At 37.7% G+C, this 24,794-nt stretch overlaps 2 protein-coding genes across 3 annotated transcripts in view; both read right to left on the reverse strand.

Annotated features, from left to right (window-relative positions):
• The window catches only part of LOC129276520 (E3 ubiquitin-protein ligase MIB2-like), a 33,679-nt gene extending 19,394 nt beyond the window's left edge, over positions 1–14,285 (reverse strand). The window contains exons 1-8 of one of the 2 annotated variants that reach the window (XM_064109377.1): positions 13,959–14,285; positions 8,983–9,309; positions 8,081–8,249; positions 7,549–7,655; positions 6,463–6,663; positions 4,724–4,833; positions 1,503–1,610; positions 261–365 (exon numbers count right to left, since the gene is read on the reverse strand). In XM_064109377.1, the coding sequence (XP_063965447.1) occupies positions 261–365; positions 1,503–1,610; positions 4,724–4,833; positions 6,463–6,663; positions 7,549–7,655; positions 8,081–8,249; positions 8,983–9,211 (1,029 nt within the window). In that variant the 5' untranslated portion in view covers positions 9,212–9,309; positions 13,959–14,285. Of the gene's footprint in view, positions 1–260; positions 366–1,502; positions 1,611–4,723; positions 4,834–6,462; positions 6,664–7,548; positions 7,656–8,080; positions 8,250–8,982; positions 9,310–13,942 lie in introns of both variants that reach the window. The other variant, XM_064109378.1, reaches the window with a different exon arrangement.
• Positions 14,286–16,448: 2,163 nt separating this feature from the next.
• LOC129275750 (phosphoinositide 3-kinase regulatory subunit 4-like) overlaps positions 16,449–24,794 on the reverse strand; it is a 48,002-nt gene continuing 39,656 nt past the window's right edge. Inside the window, exons 28-31 of the mRNA XM_064109266.1 lie at positions 23,061–23,186; positions 21,993–22,150; positions 21,025–21,203; positions 16,449–20,173 (exon numbers count right to left, since the gene is read on the reverse strand). Of these exons, the coding sequence (XP_063965336.1) occupies positions 19,942–20,173; positions 21,025–21,203; positions 21,993–22,150; positions 23,061–23,186 (695 nt within the window). The 3' untranslated portion in view covers positions 16,449–19,941. The remainder of the gene's footprint in view (positions 20,174–21,024; positions 21,204–21,992; positions 22,151–23,060; positions 23,187–24,794) is intronic.

Consider the following 24,794-nt stretch of genomic DNA (forward strand, 5'->3'; position numbering starts at 1 on the left):
GGAACATAACACAGTAAGATATTCCAAGTCTCAATATTAGCATCAAATTCTACTACATTTTATTCTGAAATCGGGTCGCAGACCAGTCGTAAGGTGTGCGGTCGCCTTAACTCATTTAACACCCGGATGGAGAGTTGCAAACGTGGATAAGTGCCTTGCCAAAGGATGTTATCCTCTGGTGGGTTTGAATCCCGAACCCCAAGATTGAAGTCAATTGACTGAACCACTACACCGGTACAAGATACCGTACTACATCATACCTTTCTCATGGATTGGTTCCAGCCTCCGTGCCCCCTCTGTAGATTCTCGGCTTGCAATTGGTCGGTGATGATCCGGACTCGGTCACCGACATTGAAAGCCGAAACCTGAGGTTGTGTCATAAAAAATATATATATACACAAGGAATGAGATACGATCAAATTTGAATTATCAACCACCCATCTACAAAGATGGCAATTTCTATTAGGGATTTAATGGGATAGTCTAACCTCTGAGCTCTTTGATATTCCCTCATCTCTCTCTTGCATACATATACTTCATTCCACATACTCATGTTTACCAAATTTTCCGCCATTACTGTAAGAAACCTGTTCACAGTACAAATGGCCTCTGGTATTGATAAGTCGTTTTTGTGCATGGCCGTATGCAGGGGGGAAGGCAGTGGGGCCATTGCCCCCCCCCCCCCCCCAGAAATTTTGAAAACTTACATTTTCACAAAATTCACCAAAAGTATGCACGAAATCCTTCAATTTCACATACAGAAGTGCCCCAATAACAACCTCGGTCGCTTCACAACCTCGATTTCGAAATTTTCGAAAAAAATTAGGCGTCCTGCCCCCCCCCCCCCACAGCTAAAAATGTCTGCCTATGGCCATGTTTTTGTGCACATACCGGAAAATTTTCTTTGGTGCGAAGTTAGATATTATCATGTAGCACAAGGATGGGTCACTAGTCGTTCTTCAGGTCGCTTGTAACTAATACCCCTTTCATAAACCCAATAAAATCTATCCTCCAATTAGCCGCCTAAGAGTAATGCGGATAATTCAATAAAAATTGCGTTCACAAACTCCGAAAATTATCCGCATTATTTTTACGAGCGCCCATCCTGAAAAAGGCGGATAATCGTCATGACAACTGGACACGCCCCCTCCGATGCGGTTGTGTTGGAAAAGGGTGACCTTGTGACCGCACCATGGCAATTATCCGCATTATTTGGAAATACGTTCATAAACTCAAAATCTTGTCCCGATGCCGCTATTATGCGGATAATAGCAGCATCAGAATAATGCGGATAACTCTTGTCCTCCTCTGATTTTACGACCAAATTATGCTGCTATTAGCCCCATAATTGGGTTTTATTGGGTTTATGAAAGGGGTATAACAAACAGCTTTATAAAACACCCACCTGGCTTATCGTGTTTCATGTTACTGAATGTGTTGATTTTGTACTATGTTTGTGCATAATCACAAGAAATAAAATCAATAATCAATCAGAAACCAACCTTCTGTACTGCTATAGGATTGACATGGAACACCTGACCGCCGAGGTACTGGATGCCAAGCTCTCCCTTGTTAGTTACTGTCTTGATAACGCCCTTCTCACCAGCAACCTAAAAAATAAGATTGAAAGTATTATAAGGGAGTAAGGAGAAATATGATTTTCTCATCATCTTACACATAGGTCAAAATGTAACAGCAACACACTAGAGGCCCATTTCGTAAATCTTGTTGTAGTAACAAACTTGCAATTACAGTTCAAAGCTACTGAAATCACTCAATATGCCTGGCTGATAGTAAATTTGTTATGAAAATTGTACATTTGTTATGATGGCACGTCTTTATGAAACAGCTGCCAGATGTGCACACAATTTTACGATCATCATTTACTTTAATTCACCTTTAAAAATCATATCATTCTATAAAAATGCAGAATATGGAATGTTCAGTTTCTCAGGTTACATTTGTATTTCTTAATGTATAGCTGCAAACATCATCATCATCAAATCATCATATATTGCATTATCATCATGATCCCCATCACTATCATCATCATCATCATCATCATCACCAACACCATCATCATCTTCACTATCATCATCCTCACCAACACCATCACCATCATCATCTTCACTATCATCATCCTCACCATCACCATCATCCTCACCATCACCATCATCATCATCGTCATCATCATCATTATCACTATCATCCTCACCATCACCATCATTATCACCATCATCATCATCACCATCATTATCATCATCATAAAAATCATCATTATCATCATCGTTACCATCATCATCATCACCATCATTATCATCATCATAAAAATCATCATTATCATCATCATTACCATCATCATCATCATCATCACCATCATTATCATCATCATAGCAATCATCATTACCATCATCATCATCACAAACATCGTCATCCTCATCCCTATCATCTTCATAATCATCATCATTCTTATTGTCATCATAATTATCATCTTTATTGTCATCAATATCATAATCGTTACCATCATCATCATTACCATCATTTTCATCATCATCATCATCACGAACATCATCGTCATCCTCATCATCTCTATCATCTTCATCATCATCATCATAATCATCATTCTTATTGTCATCATTATCATCTTTATTGTCATCATCATCATCATTACCATCATAATCATCATCATCATTCTTATTGTCATCATTGTCATCTTTATTGTCATCATCATCATCATCACTACCATCATAATCATCATCATCTCAAACAACATTGTCGTCCTTATCATCATCCTCATCATCTTCATCATCATCATTATAATAATCATCATCATCTCTATTGTCATCATCATCATAACCATCATATTATCGTAATCCCCACCACCATCAGCATCATCGTCATCATTACCATCATCATCATCATCTTCACTATCATCATCCTCACCATCACCATCATCCTCACCATCACCATTATCATCATCATTATCACTATCATCCTCACCATCACCATCATTATCACCATCATCATCACCATCATCATCATCTCCATCATCATCTCCATCATCATCATCACCATCATTATCATCATCATAACAAGTGGAATGCCTCTGGCCGTCTCACCTGCATCACGCGATTCAATATAGCAGCAGTGCTGATTTTGAAAACTACTATAACTCGCACAAGATGTTCAGTGATACTTGGTTACTCTTATTTCCACGTTTTATGAACTAGACCAATACACTTATAGAGATATGATGGCAATTCAACAAATACCCCCAACGTGGCCAAAGTTCTTTGACCTTACATGACCTTTGACCTTGATCATGTGACCTAAAACTCGCACAGGATGTTCAGTGATACTTGATTACTATTATGTCCAAGTTTTATGAACTAGACCAACACACTTTCAAATTTATGGCTGTAATTCAACAAATACCCCAATTTGGCCAAAGTTCATTGACCCTAAATGACCTTTGACCTTGATCATGTGACCTGAAACTTGCACAGGATGTTCAGTAATACTCGATTACTATTATGTCCAAGTTTCATGAATCAGATCCATAAACTTTCAAAGTTATGATGGTAATTCAACAGATACCCCCAATTCGGCCAAAGTTCATTGACCCTAAATGACCTTTGACCTTGGTCATGTGATGTGAAACGCATGCAGGATGTTCAGTGATACTTGATTAACCTTATGTATAAGTTTCATGAACTAGGTCCATATATTTTCTAAGTTATGATGACATTTCAAAAACTTAACCTTAGGTTAAGATTTTGATGTTGATTCCCCCAACATGGTCTAAGTTCATTGACCCTAAATGACCTTTGACCTTGGTCATGTGACATGAAACTCAGGCAGGATGTTCAGTAATACTTGATCAACCTTATGGCCAAGTTTCATGAACTAGGTCCATATACTTTCTAAGTTATGCTGTCATTTCAAAAACTTAACCTCAGGTTAAGATTTGGTGTTGACGCCGCCGCCGCCGTCGCCGTCGGAAAAGCGGCGCCTATAGTCTCACTCTGCTATGCAGGTGAGACAAAAATCATCATTATCATCATCGTTACCATCATCATAATCACCATCATTATCATCATCATAAAAATCATCATTATCATCATTGCCATCATTATCATCATCATAACAATCATTATTACCATCATCATCATCATCACAAACATCGTCATCCTCATCCCTATCATCTTCATAATCATCATCATTCTTATTGTCATCATCATCATAATTATCATCTTTATTGTCATCATCATCAATATCATAATCGTTACCATCATCATCATTACCATCATTTTCATCATCACGAACATCATCATCACGAACATCATCATCATCCTCATCATCTCTATCATCTTCATCATAATCATCATTCTTATTGTCATCATTATCATCTTTATTGTCATCATCATCATCATCATTACCATAATAATCATCATCATCATCATTCTTATTGTCATCATTATCATCTTTATTGTCATCATCATCATCATCATTACCATCATAATCATCTTCATCTCAAACAACATTGTCGTCCTTATCATCATCCTCATCATCTTCATCATCATCATTATAATAATCATCATCATCTCTATTGTCATCATCATCATAACCATCATATTATCGTAATCCCCACCACCATCATCATCATCGTCATCATCGCCATCATCATCACCACCACAACCACAACCATCATCATCATCATTACCTCCTGTATTTGTTGGGAAACCCCAATGCTGGCATCACCAAGTGATTTTAGAGTATCTTTACTCAACTGAATCACAACAGTATCACCAACTTGAAGGTCCTCCGTTTCACCTAAAAATACAAAAAAATAAAATAAATCAGTGTCTTGTCTTACATTGTTATTTTGTGAGTTGAAAAAATGTCTGAAATAAAAACAACAAACGAAAACAATGTTTCGGCTGTACAAAGAAAGAGAGAATTATAGTCAAAATTGACTGACTTGCAAAAAAAACCAACTATTAACCAACCAACCAGAGATGTGATTAATCTGATAAATTACAACTATGGAAAGCAAGCTATCCTGTCATCTGGAATTTATCCATGTATGTTAGTTAAGAGTTTTCTAAATATGATTAATACGCCTGCATGCATCATTTTCATAACCAACCAGTGTGCTCCTCCTTGTTTCAAAAAGGACATTTTCTATATAATATAGAACTATGACATTGATAGCTTTCCATAGCCGAGATAGATCAAGGCCCCGTCTTACAAAGAGTTGCGATTGATCCGATCAACAGCAACTATGGAAAACCAGCAACGTCAACATCTAAAAAGCATGATTCTTCAAAAGATTGTCTGGATTTGATGTATATTCATACATTTGATGTTTTCTTGAAAATTAAGCATGCTTATCTGTTTGCAAATACTTGTTTAGTACATTAAGGTTGTGTTCAATGTCGATTATCAAATTAAAACATCAAAATTAATCATGATACAAAACAAAATTCAAAACACAGAAACATAATTGTTTTTCATCTTTCAATTACCCACTCTAACAACATTAGCGCAGCCCACTGACAGTAAGACCCATCGCATGAAGATGTTTGAAAACTCAGTTGCGTTCAGCGTTGCATTTTGGTGCATTGGCAATGCTGGAGGTCATAAAATCAAAGCTAATCATTTCAAAAGCACACTATTTTGGGCATTCGAATTTTCTTCCCAATCGAGGTCTGAATGAAGTCAACTTTGACGACCAAGAATGGGGGACAATCAACGGACCCTTTGTTTCTCTTTATATCTGAGTTTTGTATCATTATTCATATTGCTGTTTAAATTTGAAAATTGACAATGAACACACCTTTAGGATGGTCCGGGCTGAAAGTATTTAGAGCTTAATAAATAGAGTAGAATTCACTGAGCAAAATGATGAAAATTTCATCAAAATCGGATAACAAATAACAAAAATATTTAATTTTAAAGTTTAGCAATATTTTGTGAAAACAGTCGTAATGAATATTCATTAGGTGGGCTGATTTCACATCCCCACTTGTTCTTTTGTATTTTATTATATGAAATTAGGCTTATTAAAATTTTTTCCTCCAAGAACTAGAAAAATTAGATTGACAACTGATTTAGTGCATTAGATATTTATTGCTGCAAATTATTTCATTATAAGGGAGACATATTATTCACACAAATATGAAATAATTAAAAAAATATGATTTTTATGTAATAACATAAGAAAACGGAAAGTGGGGATGTGACATCATCAGCCCACCTAATGCATATTCATGACGACTGTTTTCACAAAATATTGCTAAACTTTAAACTTCAATAACTTTATTATTTGTTATCCGATTTTGATGAAATTTTCGGCATTTTGCTCAGTGAATTCTACTTTATGTATTAAGATATAAATATTTTCAGCCCAGACCATCCCTTTAAAGCTTGCAGGGAATGAAAACAGTGAATGAACAATACCTAGGTTCGGGAGCAGCTCGGGATAGTACGTTCCTTTCTGTGCCTCCTGAACGCATTTGACGTCCACCTTCCCTTCGTATCCGAGACGGTATCGATAGAGCTTACTCTTGCCAGGCCACTTTACACCCACTCCCGCCCTGTTCCCATCATCGCCCCAACCTTGTATGTCTACCATAGTACCAGGACGACTGCTATCTCCTCCTGTAGAGAAATGTGTAAAGGTACTAAGGTAGACGTAACAATCACAATGGCCTGTGTTCAGACCTAAGATCTCATCTCGTCTGACGTTGTGGTATAACCATGGATAATAATCATAATCATAATAATTATAATAACAACAGCAACAACAACAATAATAATAATAGCATCCTATTTTACCCAGGGTAGCCAATTGATCTTATGCATATAGCGCCCTCCCTCAGAGGATATAGGAATATGCATAAACCGAGTTGTCCGAGATGCGCAAGCTGCAGATCACCAATGCAAGCAGGCAGCAGTTCCAGCCTCTAGTATGGCGGTGCGATGACAGCAATGCAGAAGTTCTTTTGTGACACAAATCTCTTTGCAGTGTGGGTTCAATTTCTCAGCTTATTTGACACACAAAACATTCATAGCTGTCTGGAAATACTAAGATAGGTTTCCTCACCATTAGAGCATAAGAAAAGAACATAACAGCCTAAAGAAACATGATTAATTCCTTGAATGCACTTAGCGCTGGAAGGCAACTCGAGCTAAAGCTGGGGTAATAAGAATAATAATACAAATGCACCTCGGGATAGACTATGTCTAGATAAATGCCACTACAGTATATAAATGGCTATTATTATTATTATCATTATTATCATTATTATTATTATGATCATTATTATTTTTATTATTATCTTATTATCATTATCATTGTTATCATCATCATCATCGTCATCATCATCACCATCATCATCATCATCACCATCATCATCATCATCATCATCATCATCATCATCAGCATCATCATCGCCATCGCCGCCGTCGTCGACGTCATCATCATCACCACCACCATCATCATCATCATCATGACTATTATTAATTATAAATTGAAATACATACCGTCCTGATCTCCGTACTTCCAATCGTTGCCTCTCTGGACTGAGGCTCCGGGAAAGGTGCCCAATGCCTCCACCTTCCTACATCCATATCTGCAATACAGAGTTCTTCTACATGGAGAAACATACACAAAAGCTATTTATCACCCAGGGAGTGGAGAATGTGCATACTAAGTGCAGGCATTTTAGAATTAAATGTAGTATTATTGTTCATGTGGGCAAGTTACTATCTGATCAGTGGGCAGGCTTAATATCTGAAAAAAAGGAACGACTGCCCCACTGTCCATGTGTGTTGATGATGTGCACGTCATAGAAGCTGTACTGGGAGACTTGACTAAGTCAGCTTGCTCATTATGTGTGACCACTGGCAGGTCACGTAATTAGCTCATTTTTTTGTGTGTGTGATTTCCAGTAAAAATCCTGATTGTGTTCGAAGTCGAACTATTCGATCGTTTAACCTGGCGAACGGTTGAAAGGCAAAAAAGGGTATTCCTCCCAGTCCTGTACCCCTGACGATTTCAAGAAATAACACTTACCCAGCGGAATCTTTGGTGGTAAACCTTTGGAAGGGATGACTGATATCATGTTTATCACCCATGAAACAGAGTATGCAGAGGTTACAGTTGAAACACTTGATACATTTCCATCTGATGCCGTGAATCTTTTCATTGCAAACAATGCAAGACACATCGGGATGTACAACACCTGCAAAAAAATATCAGAAAGAAGGGACATACAAAATACGGAATCAAAATTCAAATTTTCACAAAGATTCAACGGCCACTGCAGTTTTGTAAGATTGTCCAATGTAATATGATAATCAAGTATAACTGACCTTTTAACAAAAGCTTTAAATAAACTAGACCAAAAGCTTCAGTCTCTGTACTTTGGCTGGCAATGTTTGATTAACATCGAAATCAAACATTGACCAGCACTAGACAAGTTTTGATATAAAATAGAAAATATATGATGGTGGTCCCCAAGTCTGCGACCTAACGATTTGAGTTAAGATTTAATATGAATTTCATTTTATTTCACAAAATCTTTCAGTTGATAATGTTCCTTACATCACCAGGAGTTAGTGTACCAAATATCTCATAAAAATTTGAAAGATATATACGATTTTCTTGGAATAAACCTCAGGCAGTCATTTTCAGAATGAACAAAAATATGGTGCCCACTGTCTGGGCACCCGTTCACTTTGCATGCAATTCAGGGATTTGTTGAGAAAGGCTGCATTTTGAGGCCATCACAAATGCCCAAAATTCATTATTTTTCCACCATTTTGAATCAGATTTTTTTATAAATATCTGTCTATGTATTGCATGTGTAAAGTTTGTGTTCAATTGTGTATCTTCTTTTACTAGAATCGTGCAGATACGCGTGTGCACGGACAAGGGGGCAGACTTGGGGGAACTTGCCATATATATGTACTAACCTGTCTGTGCATTGTCAAAGATCCTGAGATCAAAAGCGCGGTTGAATCCAGCTCGGTAATTATTCTTCCTTCCTAGGTCCCACATGACGAGCACGGTCTTCTCCGGACGATCGACGGGATCCCCCTTCCCGATATAGACCACGGTTCCCACGTGGCCTTCCCCACGGTCCTGGTCATCCCACTTCCAGTCTGGACCGCGCACAACACGAGTGCCCAGTTCAATGGACATCACGGCTGGACGTTGATGATGCTGGGAGTTCTACTCGTTCAAAGGGTTTAAGATGACCAGCTTATATTGCAGAAACTCCAGAAAATACGTTTTAGATCCTATGAAAATAAGAAATGTATTCAACGACATATAAAATCTATTCTATATTCATTCATCTATTAATCAATTAACTCTGATTTATTAATATATTAATAGAAAGGATTGTGTTTTTTTTAATCAATATATTAATGCTTGGGAACACCAGCCACAAACAATTACCAAAATCAACGAAATTGCCACATACTGTTATTATTTTTATTTATTCGGCACTTCAAACAACAAACAAAAACCATAGAATGGTGACATTACAAAGTATGACAGAATTTTAAAAAGGCCTCCCCCGCTGCAGTCCTGGAGTTGCCTGTAAGAAAAAAAGAAAAATAAAATTCCTGTAACCTGCTCCAGGTAAGGCAGGTATTGAGGCTACTAACCAATAGCCTAGGTCCATCAATTGTAACAAGCTAGACATCATCGTCAGGGTAAAAAAACAGTTTATATCATTTAAATCTCTGTTCCCTGTGACATCAACAGCTATGTAAATGAAAGAAACCAATGTCTCAAGTATCAAGACCTAAGGATTAAGATTGATATAATGCAGAATATGAAGGCAGAGGTTACCTAGACCAAAAGCTTTGGTCTCTGTTATGTTGGTTGTTCAGCTGAACTCCGTTGGCTTCACTCACTAAATACAGAGACCGAAGTTCTAGCGCGATCTGTACAGGGGACTCAATGGCCATATGTTTATGTGTATTAAGTTTGGATAAAACAGGGCAGTGAAGTTGCGCGACAGCCGAGGTAAGTCACTGTTTTTGTTCCTTTTAACTTGATTTTCCCCGTTTTTGGGCAATTAATGCCAAGAGGGAATACTGATGTGCATTTCGGTCGCGTTGATTTTCAAAAGTTTGATTCATTAAAGACAAAAATTGAAGAGCCCCGACGGGGGGATTTTGCATTGTAAGTCCCCTAATGGTGGCTGCACGATAGCGAGCCGTCTGTGTACGAGGAGAAATTTAAAAAATAAAAAATGTTAAGAAACTCCTAGAAACAGACGGCTGCCAGCTGTCTAGAGGTTACCCAGCCATCATTGCTCACTTAGGAAAGGGTGAAGGGAATGGAAGCCTGCATAACCAAGATACTTTCACATATTGTATGATATTCAGAAGGCAGCTTGGGTACAACTATAGGTTAAGAAAAACTCTCACACATTAGTAGAATAAAGTTCTTAGTTGCACTTAAAATTACTTGATGCATTTTGTGCGAGCAAAGTTATTTAAGGAAAATATACACAGGCTTGTTCCTCTGCAGAGGATTAATGATGACAATGATATTGTGGAGCATTGTGGCCCAGTGGATTAGTCTCCGGACTTTGAAACAGAGGGTCGTGGGTTAATTGGCGTAATTTCCTTCGGCAAGAAATTTATCCACATTGTGCTGCACTCGACCCAGGTGAGGTGAATGCCATGGGTACCTGGTAGGAGAAATTCCTCGAATGCTCGAGCGCCTGATCAAGGTAGCCGTGCTAAAGCTGGGGTAATAATAATAGCAGGGCCCGCTGGGAGAACGGTTTTCAGAACTGAAGTGGCTACCCTGGGTCAGTGAAAAAAATACACGGGGGCGGCGGGCGAATTCGCCCCGAAATGCCTAAAGTCGCCCTCGAAATCACCCAAACTCATGCTTTCGGGGGCGACATAAAATCTGAATGTCGCCCCCGAAATTATTGCCGAGTGATAACAACTCAACGACCCACTCTAGCGCCATATGCTCGAGCTCCGCTTACCATTTAAAAATCATCCAAAATCCACACTCGAAATCATGAATAGGGCCTAGGCCTTGAAAATAGCGAGCGCAGTTTCAAATTCCAAAGTTGCATCTTTTTTTCTGTAGCACGTATTTCCACACACATGGTACCAGGTATGGAAAAAAAAATCAACACGATGGTCGGGAAACGGTTGCATGTATAGGGGTCCATTACGACTACCACCATGTGCAATTTCTAATGCACATGTTTCCCCTACAGATATCAAAATTCTGTGATAAAATTATTCGAATTACACAGGAAATAAATCCCAGAGTCTAGTAACCTATCATTGGTGAGTTGTCATTCGGCTTTGCTTTTCAAAACGGCCTATTAACATCCAAAATAACTTACCTTATTTATTTAAAGTTGAATTAAGAAGACGATTCCAAATATTGAGATATTTACATTAATAGCAACCTTACAACCCCCCAAACACTAATAGGTGATTCGACCCCCCATTTTCTTTTTTCAAAATAGTGAATTTGAACGATTTATCCCTACCCATTTTCCCTGAGTTCGCTCCTGCAATGCCTACCGAGACGGGTGTTCTTTGAGTGTGACGTCACCGGGGGGTATTCGGTCCCGGTTTAGTAAACAAGGCAGTGTCGTTTTGTGTACTACTATGGAATAACTGCAGTTGAAGTTGTATCTGCGAGCCATAGAACTTGCAAAGAGGAAATGATTAAAATATTTGTGGCCGTACTATTATTCCAAATATGTGAATTCCCTCAGAATGATACCATAGACCCTAAAGGAATAATTTTAAGGTGAATAATATGAAATTTGATCGAGATCTTCTCACCAGTCGATAACGTAGCAGACGTGTTATTATGACATATTTATCCGCGTGTGACGCGGCTCTTGCAAAAAAACACAGTTGGTTGCGGAATTGCTTTGTGCCGACCGGCCGCCCGCTCCGGCGCAGCTAGCTGTCGAGCTACCGTACCGTTCTTGTTGTCTTCAACCATAGAGATGTATACTAATTACTATATATCTTTCTGTCTTCAACTCACTTCCGAATTGCGTTTGTATGTGTGACGGTGACCCCTAGCGTAATTAAATATAGAAAACAACTCAGAAGGCCGAGAAAGAATACTATACGTTTGGTTCAAGATTGTTCTGTGGAATGAGCTATGAGTGGAAATGATCCAGAGGATATAAAAGTGGAGTCAAAGACAAAAGAAAAGAAGAAAAAACGCCAGGGGATCGCTGCACGGCCATGAACTAAGTCGACATACCAGACCATAACAGTACACTCAATGCCTGGGTATTGTGTGTACTAGTATTATGCGTTCAGCGCGCGCTGAGCTAGCCGCCGGAATTACTTTCCAGCTACTCACTTGATTGAACATCGTGATAAAATAAATGAGAAATAGTGAAAATATCATTCAATAACTCACTGTTTGCTATCTTACATCATGATTGAAGAGTTCATGGTGGTTATTCATACTGTTTTTTATACAGGGAAAGTAAAGATTTGTACATATCAGTCCTATTTGTTTGATTTGAGTTGCTTTGAAAAAAAATTGTAAAATATCTTTCTCTCTCTGCATAGCATTTCTGTATGACATTCAGGCACCTCTTATACTAAATTCCCCCCGGTGACGTCACACTCCGAGTGACTTTTCTGTACACTCGTCTCTCGGGCTCTGACAGGTGGCTAATTTCATAGACTTTCAAAGCAAAATATCGAGAAGGCAGAGGATTATTGTGACATGCTATGTGTTTGAACAACTTATATATACTATATATTGTATGTAGAACCTATATTTATGGAAACTCACCCCCTTCTTAATTCAACTTTAATTATAACTTAAAAATCATTTGTTTTATTTTTCTTGGGGATGCACATGGTAAATATCAGACAATAAATCATCAAACAAAGCTCCATCTATTTTACAAGGCCGGCGGCAGGTGCACGCATTGGCGCTTGTATTAGCTAGCCAGTCTGAGCTCTGTCTCTCTGCCAGAGCTCTGGGGGACAATTCGCTCAGTAAAGGCCTCGATGGTGATTTTCTGATTCAGACAGAGTTTACATTTCAGGTATATTATTCAAAACTGCCAATAAAGTTTGATGATTTCTTCATTATCATGTATAGTTAAGTTCTTAATGAATACATTCTCACCAAATTTAGACTCCCCCATAGAGAAATTCAATTTTCATGGAGATCTGCATTTTCAAAGAACTTCACGAAAAGTTAGGGTAGGTTTATGTGGGCCTTTAATTACATTTACATGTAGGCCTACATGGCCGAGTACAGGTTATTGTACTGGAATAGACGGAGTAGGAATTAGATATTGAATTCATTTATATCCAAGTCCAACCCACAGTCACACACACACACCCACACCCAAGATTCTAAGCATGACAAAAATAACTTTAAAAATCATACAATATTAAACAAAAAGTAATAATTCATTAATAAAAAAGTGAACAGGTATTCCTCAAAATACAAAAAAGTAGCATTCAAAAAGAGCCCCCGAAATGCAAAAATAGCCCCCGAAAAGTTGAAATGGAGCCCCCGAAATTTGACAAAAAATTAAAAATGGAGCCCTCGAAAAAAAAAAAAAACTTCCCCTGCCCTGGGTAAATATGCCGTTAATGGCGTTATTTTTATTATTATGATGATGATGATGGTGATGATGGTGATGATGATGATGATGATGATGGTGATGATGGTGATGATGATGGTGATGATATGATGGTGATGATGATGGTGATGATATTATAACGATGATGATGGTGATAGTGATGATAGTGATGATGATGATGGTGATGGAGCGTAGTGTAGCGGTAGTGAAGTGAAGTGGAGTGGAGCCTGCACGAACTTCGCTCGAGGTAGGCCGTAGCCGTAGGGCAAAGTCAAAAACCAAAATAAATGTGGGAAAATTACCTCCAGCGTACCGTACCTTCGTTACTCTCTCTCAGCCAGAATAAAAACATGATCACGAATCCATTGTCGTACTCATGGTACGGTACTCGTATCTTTGACTTATAATTAGGGGAATCTCAACTTCCAGTCACTGCTCCAGCTAGACCAAAAGCTTCGGTCTCTGTTATGTTGGTTGTTACGCTGAACTACGTTGGCTCCACTAGAAATTAAAAAAATAAACAAATGTTGAAAAACTCCTCGAAACAGACGGCTGCCAGCTGTCTATGCTCCAGCCAGCTCCAGACAAACGTCTTTCAAGTAACTCGCTTCCTGATCGAGTTGTTGTTGCAGGATCGTGATCAGAGCCGAAACCAACGAACGTAGAGGGCAGCAACACACAAGCGCTTGTAACAGTATGGCCAGTGTACTTGGGGATTTCCAAAGGGGATTCCCCGTGCGTTATGACACAAACACAAGCAGGGCACTTTCAATTCAGTTCGCACCAAGTGCAAAACTATACTACCAAATGACCTTTCTTGTCTCATGCTCTTTCTCTCTTCTCCCTCCCCTCCCCTCTCTCCCCTGTCCCCCTTTTCTCTCTCTCTCTCTCTTCCACACACATACACTCCTATCCTCTGACCCCGGACCTCTGACTCACATATGAGGCATTCTCTCGTTTTCTCGTTTACCAAAGAATAAAACCCTTGGAACAAGTTTAGCATGTATGAAAAAAAAACGGAGAATAAGATGAATGAAGGTTTGAGGAAAATTGGACAAGTAATATGAAAGTTGTGAATGTTTGAATGTTGAAATCATTCTAATAGAAATTATCAGCACATTCCATTGAAGTAACCCATTTCTCTCTCTCCCACCCCCTCTACTCCATCTCTCCCGCGTGTCAAAATCCCGACTGCAATGGAGATCCTTTTATTATTGGCATTGCGACAAAGATATGTGATGTCATAGAAGTTCAACTCTCCTCTTAGTTCACAAAAAAATACCCCAAAACATCTATTTTTTGTCATTCTAATGATAGTACAATCTCTTGTATGTAATGAAATCCCTATTTGTTCTCCCATATGAAAAATACCTGATCTATGGATAGACCTGATAAATGTAAGAATTTATGGAAAAATATGTAGAATAGTAATCGGGGAGTGGTACATGTATGACATCATGTTGGTCGCATTGCCAATGGGAAGATGTCCACTTCAATAGTGATCTTAACATTCAAATGCTCATAACTCACTTATTATTTGTGCAATTTATCTCACACTATCATTGATTTGTTTCTTTGATTTTTCACACAAGCTGACTTATTCCCAAGGTTTCGTTTTCCTTTAAAGTCACTATTATATTATTTCTCTTTCATTATATTCAGTTATATCAGATGATTTATGGGGCAATTATAATGAAGATTAGGGAAACCATACTTGTAGTATAATAGTGAGATATTTGAATTTATTTCTATATACAAGTAAACAATATTTGCCTTACAAAGTATGAATTTCATTTCATAATACTTGACGATCACAAAATTATTTCAAAACTTTCATTTCATAACAATTTTCAAACAGAATTAAACTTCATTCACGAAAAGAAAAACATGAAGTAATAAAATACAATTATGAAATAACCAACTGTTTACTGTTTCAAAATATAAAAAATATATGAAAATGATGATGGGTTCTTATATAGCGCCGGTATCCGCCTCTGCTGGGCGCTCATGGTGCTCGCTCAAACATAGGAAATATCTCACATGTTTCAATGTCTTCAAACAGTGCTAAGAATCATCATTCAGTTCAAGTACTGTCCTAGTAATGCTACAATCATGTTATTCTTGCGATGATGTAGGAGGGGAGAACAGAAAGGTCTTCAGGTGAGACTCAAAAGTTGATTGGGTCTCTGCTCGATTGGGGAAGGCTATTCAACAGCTCTAATTATGAATTTAAACTCATTAAAACCTGACATGCATTACATTTAGAGTGGTCTTACATATTTCATGTTTGGTTAAGGACATGGAAAACAAAGGATATCCTCTCTCAATCTGTGATTTCTATCAACTACATGTTAAAGTGTTACCTTTTCCAAATATAAATTCAAATTCCCTAATGGTGCATTCTCTATTTCCAAATTGTCATAATTTAGTCTCAAATATGTATAATGATGTTTTTAGGTTATGTTTAATGATATATTTAGGTTCAATACGATTGTTTTTCCTTTTCTTTTTCTCTCTTTCTTTCTTTCTCATTCTACCTTTTAGAGTGCTAAGAGACTTAACTGTAATTTGCACTACATAAAAATGGAGTATTATTATCATTATTATAAGTGTAATTGCAAATCATACCTAGATGGTATTCATACAGGTGTGGAAATATGGACTTAAATTCACTGTATTTAGTGGCTAAATACAGGGGCAATACAGGGTTGCACAACCATTACATCTTTATTTTATACTTTTTTTTTTCTTCTCTCTTTATTTTTTCTCTGATCTCCTTTCCTTCTTAGTTCTTTTTTTTTTCTTTTTCACTGCTGGAAAAAAAATTTATAAGTAATACTGCCCCTGGTATTTCGAATATAATCCTACTTTTGAAGAAATCCTCAAGTTGATACAAGTCTCTATTAGCCATTCTGTATGTGTCAGACTGAGAGGTGTGTGTGTGAGGGTGTATGTGTGTGATTGTATACATGTGTAAACTGAGGACAGTGCAGTGGAATAAAAAAATAAACGAGGTCCTCACATGTAGATCTAAAGAGAACTTTCCCTTTTGGAAACTAAAAACCGTTGAATTACCTTTTCATTCGAATTTTTTCTCATGGACTAAAAGTTGGCAAGTAACTTTGATATCAAACAAATTTGAAGCACTTCTTCTCAATCTGATTTTGGTTCCTTCAAACAAAATAAAACAACACATAGACAAATATAAAATAATAATCTTTGCATGATACATATAAAGTTATAGAAATATATATATAATTTATAACATAATCCACGAGATTGCACATAAGTCATTACATTATTTTTTTTCCAGTCAAAACAGTCATTGATGATTACAAATTTCTAACTCTTTCATGAAATGGAGTACCTTCATGTGCATTCGAGAATACAAAATACAAGATTTTCAAAATCAGATAAAAGCAACAAAAGCAATGTAGGCCTACAATATTTATGTTGTCTCAATTGTAAGGAAATAATACTTCATATAAACAACTGTTTCTTCCATTAATCTTGGTAGTTATTTGGTTGTTTTTTTGTAATTCCCGCTTGAAGTGCACCAAAGAACATTTTCATAAAGAATAAATGTGAACCACCAATACAACGTTAGCAGACTAAAATGGAAGATTTTTCAAAACAAATGTGCACAAATATTAATCCGTATTCTTGAAAGCTACCTCACGTTTAGCGCTGGCCTTAAGTCTCACCTAACTTCATACATATATGACTGCTGACATAAGGTCGCATATTTCAGGAGATAGGCTCGGCTTAACTAGCCATTAACTTTAACAGGCACAGACCTTTAGCTGAGCCTGGTCTAATTAATTAGGCCATGGTTTTATAACCTAGGCTGGTTTCGAGAATACAGGCGATCATCTCTCTACCTAAACCCCACTGATAGCCGGGTCATTATCAGAAACATTACTGAATGTCATCAATCAATGGATGAAAAAAATAGAATCTACAACGCTTATTCAACATTTTTTTATCCAGCATCTAGTATAAAAAATAACAATGAAATGCAAAATATAACATCAGCAATATTACACATTCATTTTCACATTTGATAATTTCTGCAAAAGGCAAGGTTTTTTATAAATATTGTGTCTTTCATAACACGCGACTTTGTGTTAATTGTGCTTCTACATACAAACTACATGGAATGTGAAGGTGACAATGAAATTCATTTTCAAAATAAATGTATTAGCAAGTACATCCTAATTGTTTGATTTGGTGACAACATCGTGCAATATCAACATGCATCTTTGGCTATTTGGTTTTGGATAATAATGTCAAAGAATTAGATTTTTATTAAAAGCCCGTTCGTTGGTCAACAAAGCTCATTCAAGTTGTCAACAAAGTAATATTCAAGATCCAAAAACATTTCATACCTTGAAGTCAATATCAAGTGCAGGTTTTATCGTGTGATTGATCATGATACCTCAGAGAAAATAAGCATTTGTAGATAAGCGATAGAACATTAACATTCTTTACCATTTGATTACATGCATACGATTGCTCTAAAACTATCCTGCTCTCCCTCATTGCTGACAACTGTTCTGGTGGGTGTTTCATAAAGCTGTTTGTAAGTTACAAGCGACTTTACGAACGACTGGTGACCATTTCTTGCGGTCACAGACATTCGCCAAATTTTGATCAATGTTGATTTAGCGCCTACTCAAGGATCATCAGTCGTACCTGTACGTAAAGTTGCTCGTAACAAATATGAACAGCTTTATGAAACAACTACCTGGACCATCCCGTAAAATATGTTTTCCCCCTTGAGCTGTATAATCTGGATGGTTGTGTCACGCCATCAGAATACAAGAAGCAAGCGCAATGCGTATATTCAAACCATGGCCTCGAAGGGGAAGTTCACCCTAATGTCAGGTTGGCTTTAGACAAAATGATCTGAAGGATGCATATTAACAAATGTTTGGCGAAATCCATCAAAGATAAACAGCATTTATGGAATTATAATGTTATCTTTATTTCATGAGTTCACATGTGAGCAGTTTCGATTCTCTGTATGTTATGTGATGTGAATACTATAAATTGCAATTTTCTCAGAAAGTTGAAAATGGCTTTTACCTGGCACATTTAAAATATAATCTGACATGGGGTTCATGAGAGCAAAGTTGGCTCAGTCGGTAAAGCGTCTGCCCGTCGAACCAAAGGTCGTGGGTTCGAGTCCACCCCGGGCAGTGACTGAAGCCTGCGTTGTGTGTAAACGTCTCTCCCCCATTTCATAGATGCAGGCTATGTTACAGTAGAAAACACTCCATCCCTCGGATAGGACGTTAAATGGAGGCCCCGTATAGAGGAGAGTCACCACCTTTGCATGTTAAGAACCCACTGCACTGTTCGTATAAGAGTAGGGGGAAACTACGGTGTAGTGGTTCATCTGCACTCCCCTAATCAGTTATATTGGGAGGAGAGACCTGTGGGCATAGTGATTCAGTTTGCTTTTCGTCTCCCAGGCACAGGTGACGCCAAACAAATTATAATGATAATAATAAATCCTACCGCAGCACTCGCATCTTTTGGAAAGGCGGTTATCTACATTTGCCAATGTCCACCTAGGTGCAGTAAATGGGTATGAAGAAACTCCTTGAGCGCTTGAGCATCTGATCAGGGTAGCCGTGCTAATGCCGATGTAATAGTATGCAGCGGTTAGAAACATTGCAAATGCTATATAAATGTTGCATATTATCATTATGTTATTTCATAGATATTTCTATGATAGAAAAAAATATTCAATCATTATGGCCCATTGAAAAAAAGGTGATTTATGGAAATTATTTTACATGGCATATACATGTAGGGGAGAGGTCTCTTGTATGTGACATCATTGAATTAAAAACTTAAAAAATCCATAACATCGTTATGATTTGAAGGATGTCACCACGCAGCTGTTAATATATTTATTTTTTGTCTGCTTTTATGAAATCCACTTCACATCAGGGTGAACTTTCCCCTTTAAACAATGGATAAACATATTTGGCACAGTAGGTACGCACTTATTTCCTCCAAGCACTGCAGCTTCACAAACTTAAAAGTGACTTTGCAACGCAGTGCAAGCTATGAAGGAACACTAGTCAGAGTCCGAGGAATCTTTAATGAGTTTGCACGTCAATAATCTAGTCCTCCTTGTGCAGATGTAAATGGATGCATGACACGACATAAGAACTTCTTGCTCAAGGGCACCTTGGATAAGCAAAATGGTCATCATTTGGCAAAATGATTCTGTCGCAAACAACGTTTTCATCGATCCACTCAAGACGAGTCAATATCAAAGAAATATTCATTTCCAGATTTTGACAACACCATCCCGTGAGGTCGTGACTAAAGCGTTACTTGTGGACGATATTTGGAAGACACCCATATCGGTGATCACGTCTCGATGGCCGACCGGAACCTGCTCGGCGCTGCGTCTTTGACTTTCGTCACTGACAGACGTCGCTGCTGTGCCCGCTCCACCACGCTGCTTGCCGTACGTTTCAACGATGACTTCGGTGCCGTCTATTACTCGGTGACTGTTACAGGAGAGATTTAAAAATAAATAATGAAATTGTAGCTTTCAACTAAAAGTAGGCATATGACATAAAAGAAATGATTACAGGTTCAATTTCCAAACCCCCTCCCCAAAAAATATGAAAGTTCACAAAAAGAGGAGAATTTTGTTTTTATTATGGATAGAATATAAAACTTTTGTTTACAAAATATGAGAGTTGTACTACTAAACCCACCATTTTCATGCAACATTGCCAATTTGAGGATCACAATAGAAAGTAAAATGAAATTTTTTTAAACTTTCTTATTTTGCAACCAATTTTCTTCTTATAGATTCTCTCTATCCTCCGTCTTTTTATTTAAACTGATACTTTCCCCAGGTATCTCATTCTCCTTTAACATGTTATGATTATTATCATTATCATCATTACTAAACTTACTACACCGAGTTGTGTAACGGGGTCATTGACCGATCCAGCTATGATAGATGATATTTCAGGGTTGGTGACATGTTATGATTAATATCATTGAGATTAATCTTACTTGTAAGAAACACTGAGCTGTGTAACCGGGTCATTGACCGATCCCGCTACGATAGACGATTGTCGAGGGTTGGTAACATGTTATGATTAATATCATTGAGATTAATCTTACTTGTAAGAAACACTGAGCTGTGTAACCGGGTCATTGACCGATCCCGCTAAGATAGACGATTGCTGAGGGTTGGTTGCATGTTATGATTACTATCGTTAAAATTAATCTAACTTGTAAGAACACTGAGTTGTGTAACCGGGTCATTGACCAATCCCGCTATGACAGATGATTGTTGAGGTTGGTGACATGTTATGATTATTAGTTTTAAGATTAATCTTACTTGTAGGACACACTGAGTTGTGTAACCGGGTCGTTGACCGATCCCGCTATGATGGACGATTGCTGAGGGTTGGTGATGTTCCAGTAGCGAATTCTCTGATCAGAACCTGCCGTCAAGAAACATGGCGTCTGTTCCATAGACGGAATGCAGTATAGGGCGTGGATAGCATGCTGGGAAGTCTGAGGTATAAGATTATAGAAAATACAAGTTTAAGCAGCACGCGACACTGGCACTGGTCCGATGGTCCCAGATCGGTAAAAATTGCTGTCGGGCCAGTAACTTTTCAGAAAAGGCCAGATTTACTGGTCCGACATGACGAGTAAGATTATATCTGATACAAAATATTTTCTTCTCTTTTGTAAATTATAAAAATGGCTCTGGCATCTCAAAAAATGGCTCTCATGAATTAAGTTGAGTGTGTGTACTTTTTTTTTTGGGTGGGGTAACAATGAGCAATAAAAGACAGCAAAATAAACTCAAGTCTTTTTTATATTTTTCTTTATTTTGGGGACCATTAAATTTTAGGTTCGGTCCAGTAAAAAATGGAAAAAATGGGTATGTACTGGTCCGACATGATCAGGTCGGACCAGTAGCAAAAAAGGGTTATTGTGGAGCCCTGGTTTAAGGACATTTACAACTCATGTTATCATGGCCAATATCTACAGTCTTTATGCTTACATTATTTTGATGTGATTTATGACAAAAAAAATATTCTATAGAAATTGTAATAGAGAGTGTTTATATCATAATGATGATGATGATAAAGATAATAATAATAATAATTATCATCATTACGATAAAATAATAATAATAATAATAATGATAATAATAATAATAATAATGATGATGATGATGATAAAGATACTAATAGTAATAATAATGATAATACTAATAATAATGATGATAACAATAATACTACTACTACTACTATAATAATAACCTTATAGAAAACATTGTTCTATATGTACCTGTGTTAGGGACAGAGGGGGGTGTGGACTTGCCCATAGGGTAAACTGCCTCGCCCCTGTCTCCATATCCCACATAGAGACCTCGTTGTTCCCCTGCACCGCTGAGATTACAAGGGACTGTTGGCTGGGGTGTAAACGAACCCTCCTCACCAGAGCACCTGTTTGAATACAATTGATCATTTCAATGCCAGGTGAAGACACAGGCCCATATTCTGAAGTCGGGTTTAACTTAAACTCAGGTTTAAAGTTGTGGTTTAAGTATGGATAGCCAATTGTTACATAAATCACTAACGGTAGAGATATATATCTGCTCATTTGGCTCTTAAATCATTCATAATTGTCTAGGAAGTTTAAATAGATGATTGTCTTCACAATCGATGAATCAGGAAAGAGCGCAGTAAACATAAGAAACATACAACTTAATAAAACTTTTGACACTTTTGGCTTCCCATATTTTTAGCACAGAGTTAGACCGTGGTCTAAGTTAAACCTGACTTCAGAATACGGGCCAATGAAGATGACAATTAATTTTGCAGACTTTTATGATGTATACTCAAACAAAATAACTTTACAACTTTTTCACCATTTTGAAGGACTACATTTGAAGAAATCTGCTCTCTAGGCTTTAACAGGAATAACAGGTTTTGTACAAGAATTTGTTTAAGAACAGCAGTAATGGGTACAATATTAAATGAATGGAACAAGCTCAGAGAGAAAACTTTTATTCTTAGATATTAAATGGATTAAATAATAAAGAAAATCTGAATATGAAGTATGCCTGTCAGAAGTTTGTTTATATACTGCCTATATAACACTTGACACACACAAAGCATGGCAAAATCCTTGGAATTTGTTTGATGAAAATGTTCAATCCCAAATTTTCAGCTGGTTGTTATGCGTTTTAAAGGTGGATGCACCTCATCAATGATGCTTTGCTATAGAACATATTAGTTTTACAACAATATTCTCCAATTGAAAATAAATGAAATCAAAAGAATTTCACTGCTCACATAGTCCTTCACCTTTCTCACATCTCAAGCTCTACTTTCAATCAGAAAATATTTATACCTGAGGGATGTTGGACTGTGGTGATTGGAAGTTGAAACCTCATGTCCCAACAAATATGGCTGCCATTCGTTGTACCGACGGCCATCCAGCACTGCTGGGGGTCTACCACAAACGATGTGATCAAACCTAAAATAAATGTGAGCGAATAAAATCAAAGGTGTGATCAAACCTAAAATAAATGTGAACAAATACAATAAATAGATCCGTATATTCAAAACCTGCCTCCAAAGATATCAAAATTAAATGGTGGGTGGGTGGTTCCAGGAAGAGGGAACAGCCAAAGAAGACATGAAAGGGGCAAGTGGGGGAGGAGAGTAAAAGGATTGGGGTTGAGGATGGAGGATAAACTTAATCGGGCAAAGTGGAGGGAGAGGGTAAGTGCAATTGCTGCAAGTATGAGATAAATCCGGTAACCCCCGTTTACAGAAGAAAAAACAGATTTAAAACTTTGGATTAGTGATGATAATGTTGAAATGATCATGTTTGCAGTTTGATTTATTTATTTTCTCAGCCAGCATAAAAACAACATACAACAGGCATTACATATATCACATTAGAGAGAAGGAAGAAAAAGAAACCACATGAAAAATTATTATTAAAAAGAAACCAGAACTAGTTTCTGATTAATATAAGGTAATGACATTTTAGAACATTCAATATTATGATGACAAAATGCTCAGAACATAATACATGACACTCTACAACATTATTTTTAGGTCATATCAAAACTGGGCACTGTTGCACAGAGGTTACTATTATGGTAAGTTTGCCAGCCAATGGTAACTACCATGGTAACAATGCTCAACTGCCAATCAGAATCAAGGATTTCAAGAAATCACCATTGGGTGACAGAGTATAATATGCAAATGTTGACTGCTTGTGAGAATGACTTTGCAAATCATCACTCCTGAGGTGCTTTTTATACTGGCCTCCTATCACCCCGAGGCCTTGGAGGCCGGTATGAAAAGCCAAGGAGGGGGGGGGTACTTAGATTTGGTTTGGACGGTGGTGTGCGGCTGAAGGTTCAACATCCATACCCATATTTACAGGTCATTTTGGCTAAAAAGGTACCCATTATCAGGGATTTATTACAGGGGCGGATCCAGGATTTTCCAAAAGGGGGGGGCACATTTTCCCCTGGAAAATTTGACAAGCACATAAGACATTGGAGGAGAATATGGACCCATGTTTAAGGCCAGTATCTAAAAATTGGGGGCCATGTTTTGGGATTTTTCAGCATAAAACCATACCCCATATTGAGGGATTTCTTCCAAAAAAGCGACCCAATCCAGCGGCACATCCCCGTATGCCTTATTTTGTGAGTACCACCCCCCCCCCGATGAAAAGTAAAGAGGGAGTGCTGATTTCCACTGTCATTCTAATACAGAGCATTCCATATTTGTTTTATATGCTACTACTGCACTACAAATCGGACGCATCCGAGAATGAATCAACAATGGTACATCAGGCTTCCAAAGGCTACTGGTATCTATTTTAGGACCACTAGTGTAACTCTAGTCTACATTAACTCGATAAGCTACTGTGCAATTTAAACGATCTGCGTGGCTGCTTGTCAACCGGCATATAGGCTTGAGCCTTGCCGGTAGCTGTGCGTACATGGCCTGGCAGCCGCCAGCTAGCCACGTGCATAGCATCATAACTCGTGGCCCCGTCCTCTGGGGTTATATGTCCTAGCACAGGATTTGATAGAAAGCAAGTCAAATCCCTGAAGAC

The sequence above is a fragment of the Lytechinus pictus genome, chromosome 14, assembly GCF_037042905.1.
Source record: "Lytechinus pictus isolate F3 Inbred chromosome 14, Lp3.0, whole genome shotgun sequence".
NCBI lineage: Eukaryota > Metazoa > Echinodermata > Echinoidea > Temnopleuroida > Toxopneustidae > Lytechinus > Lytechinus pictus.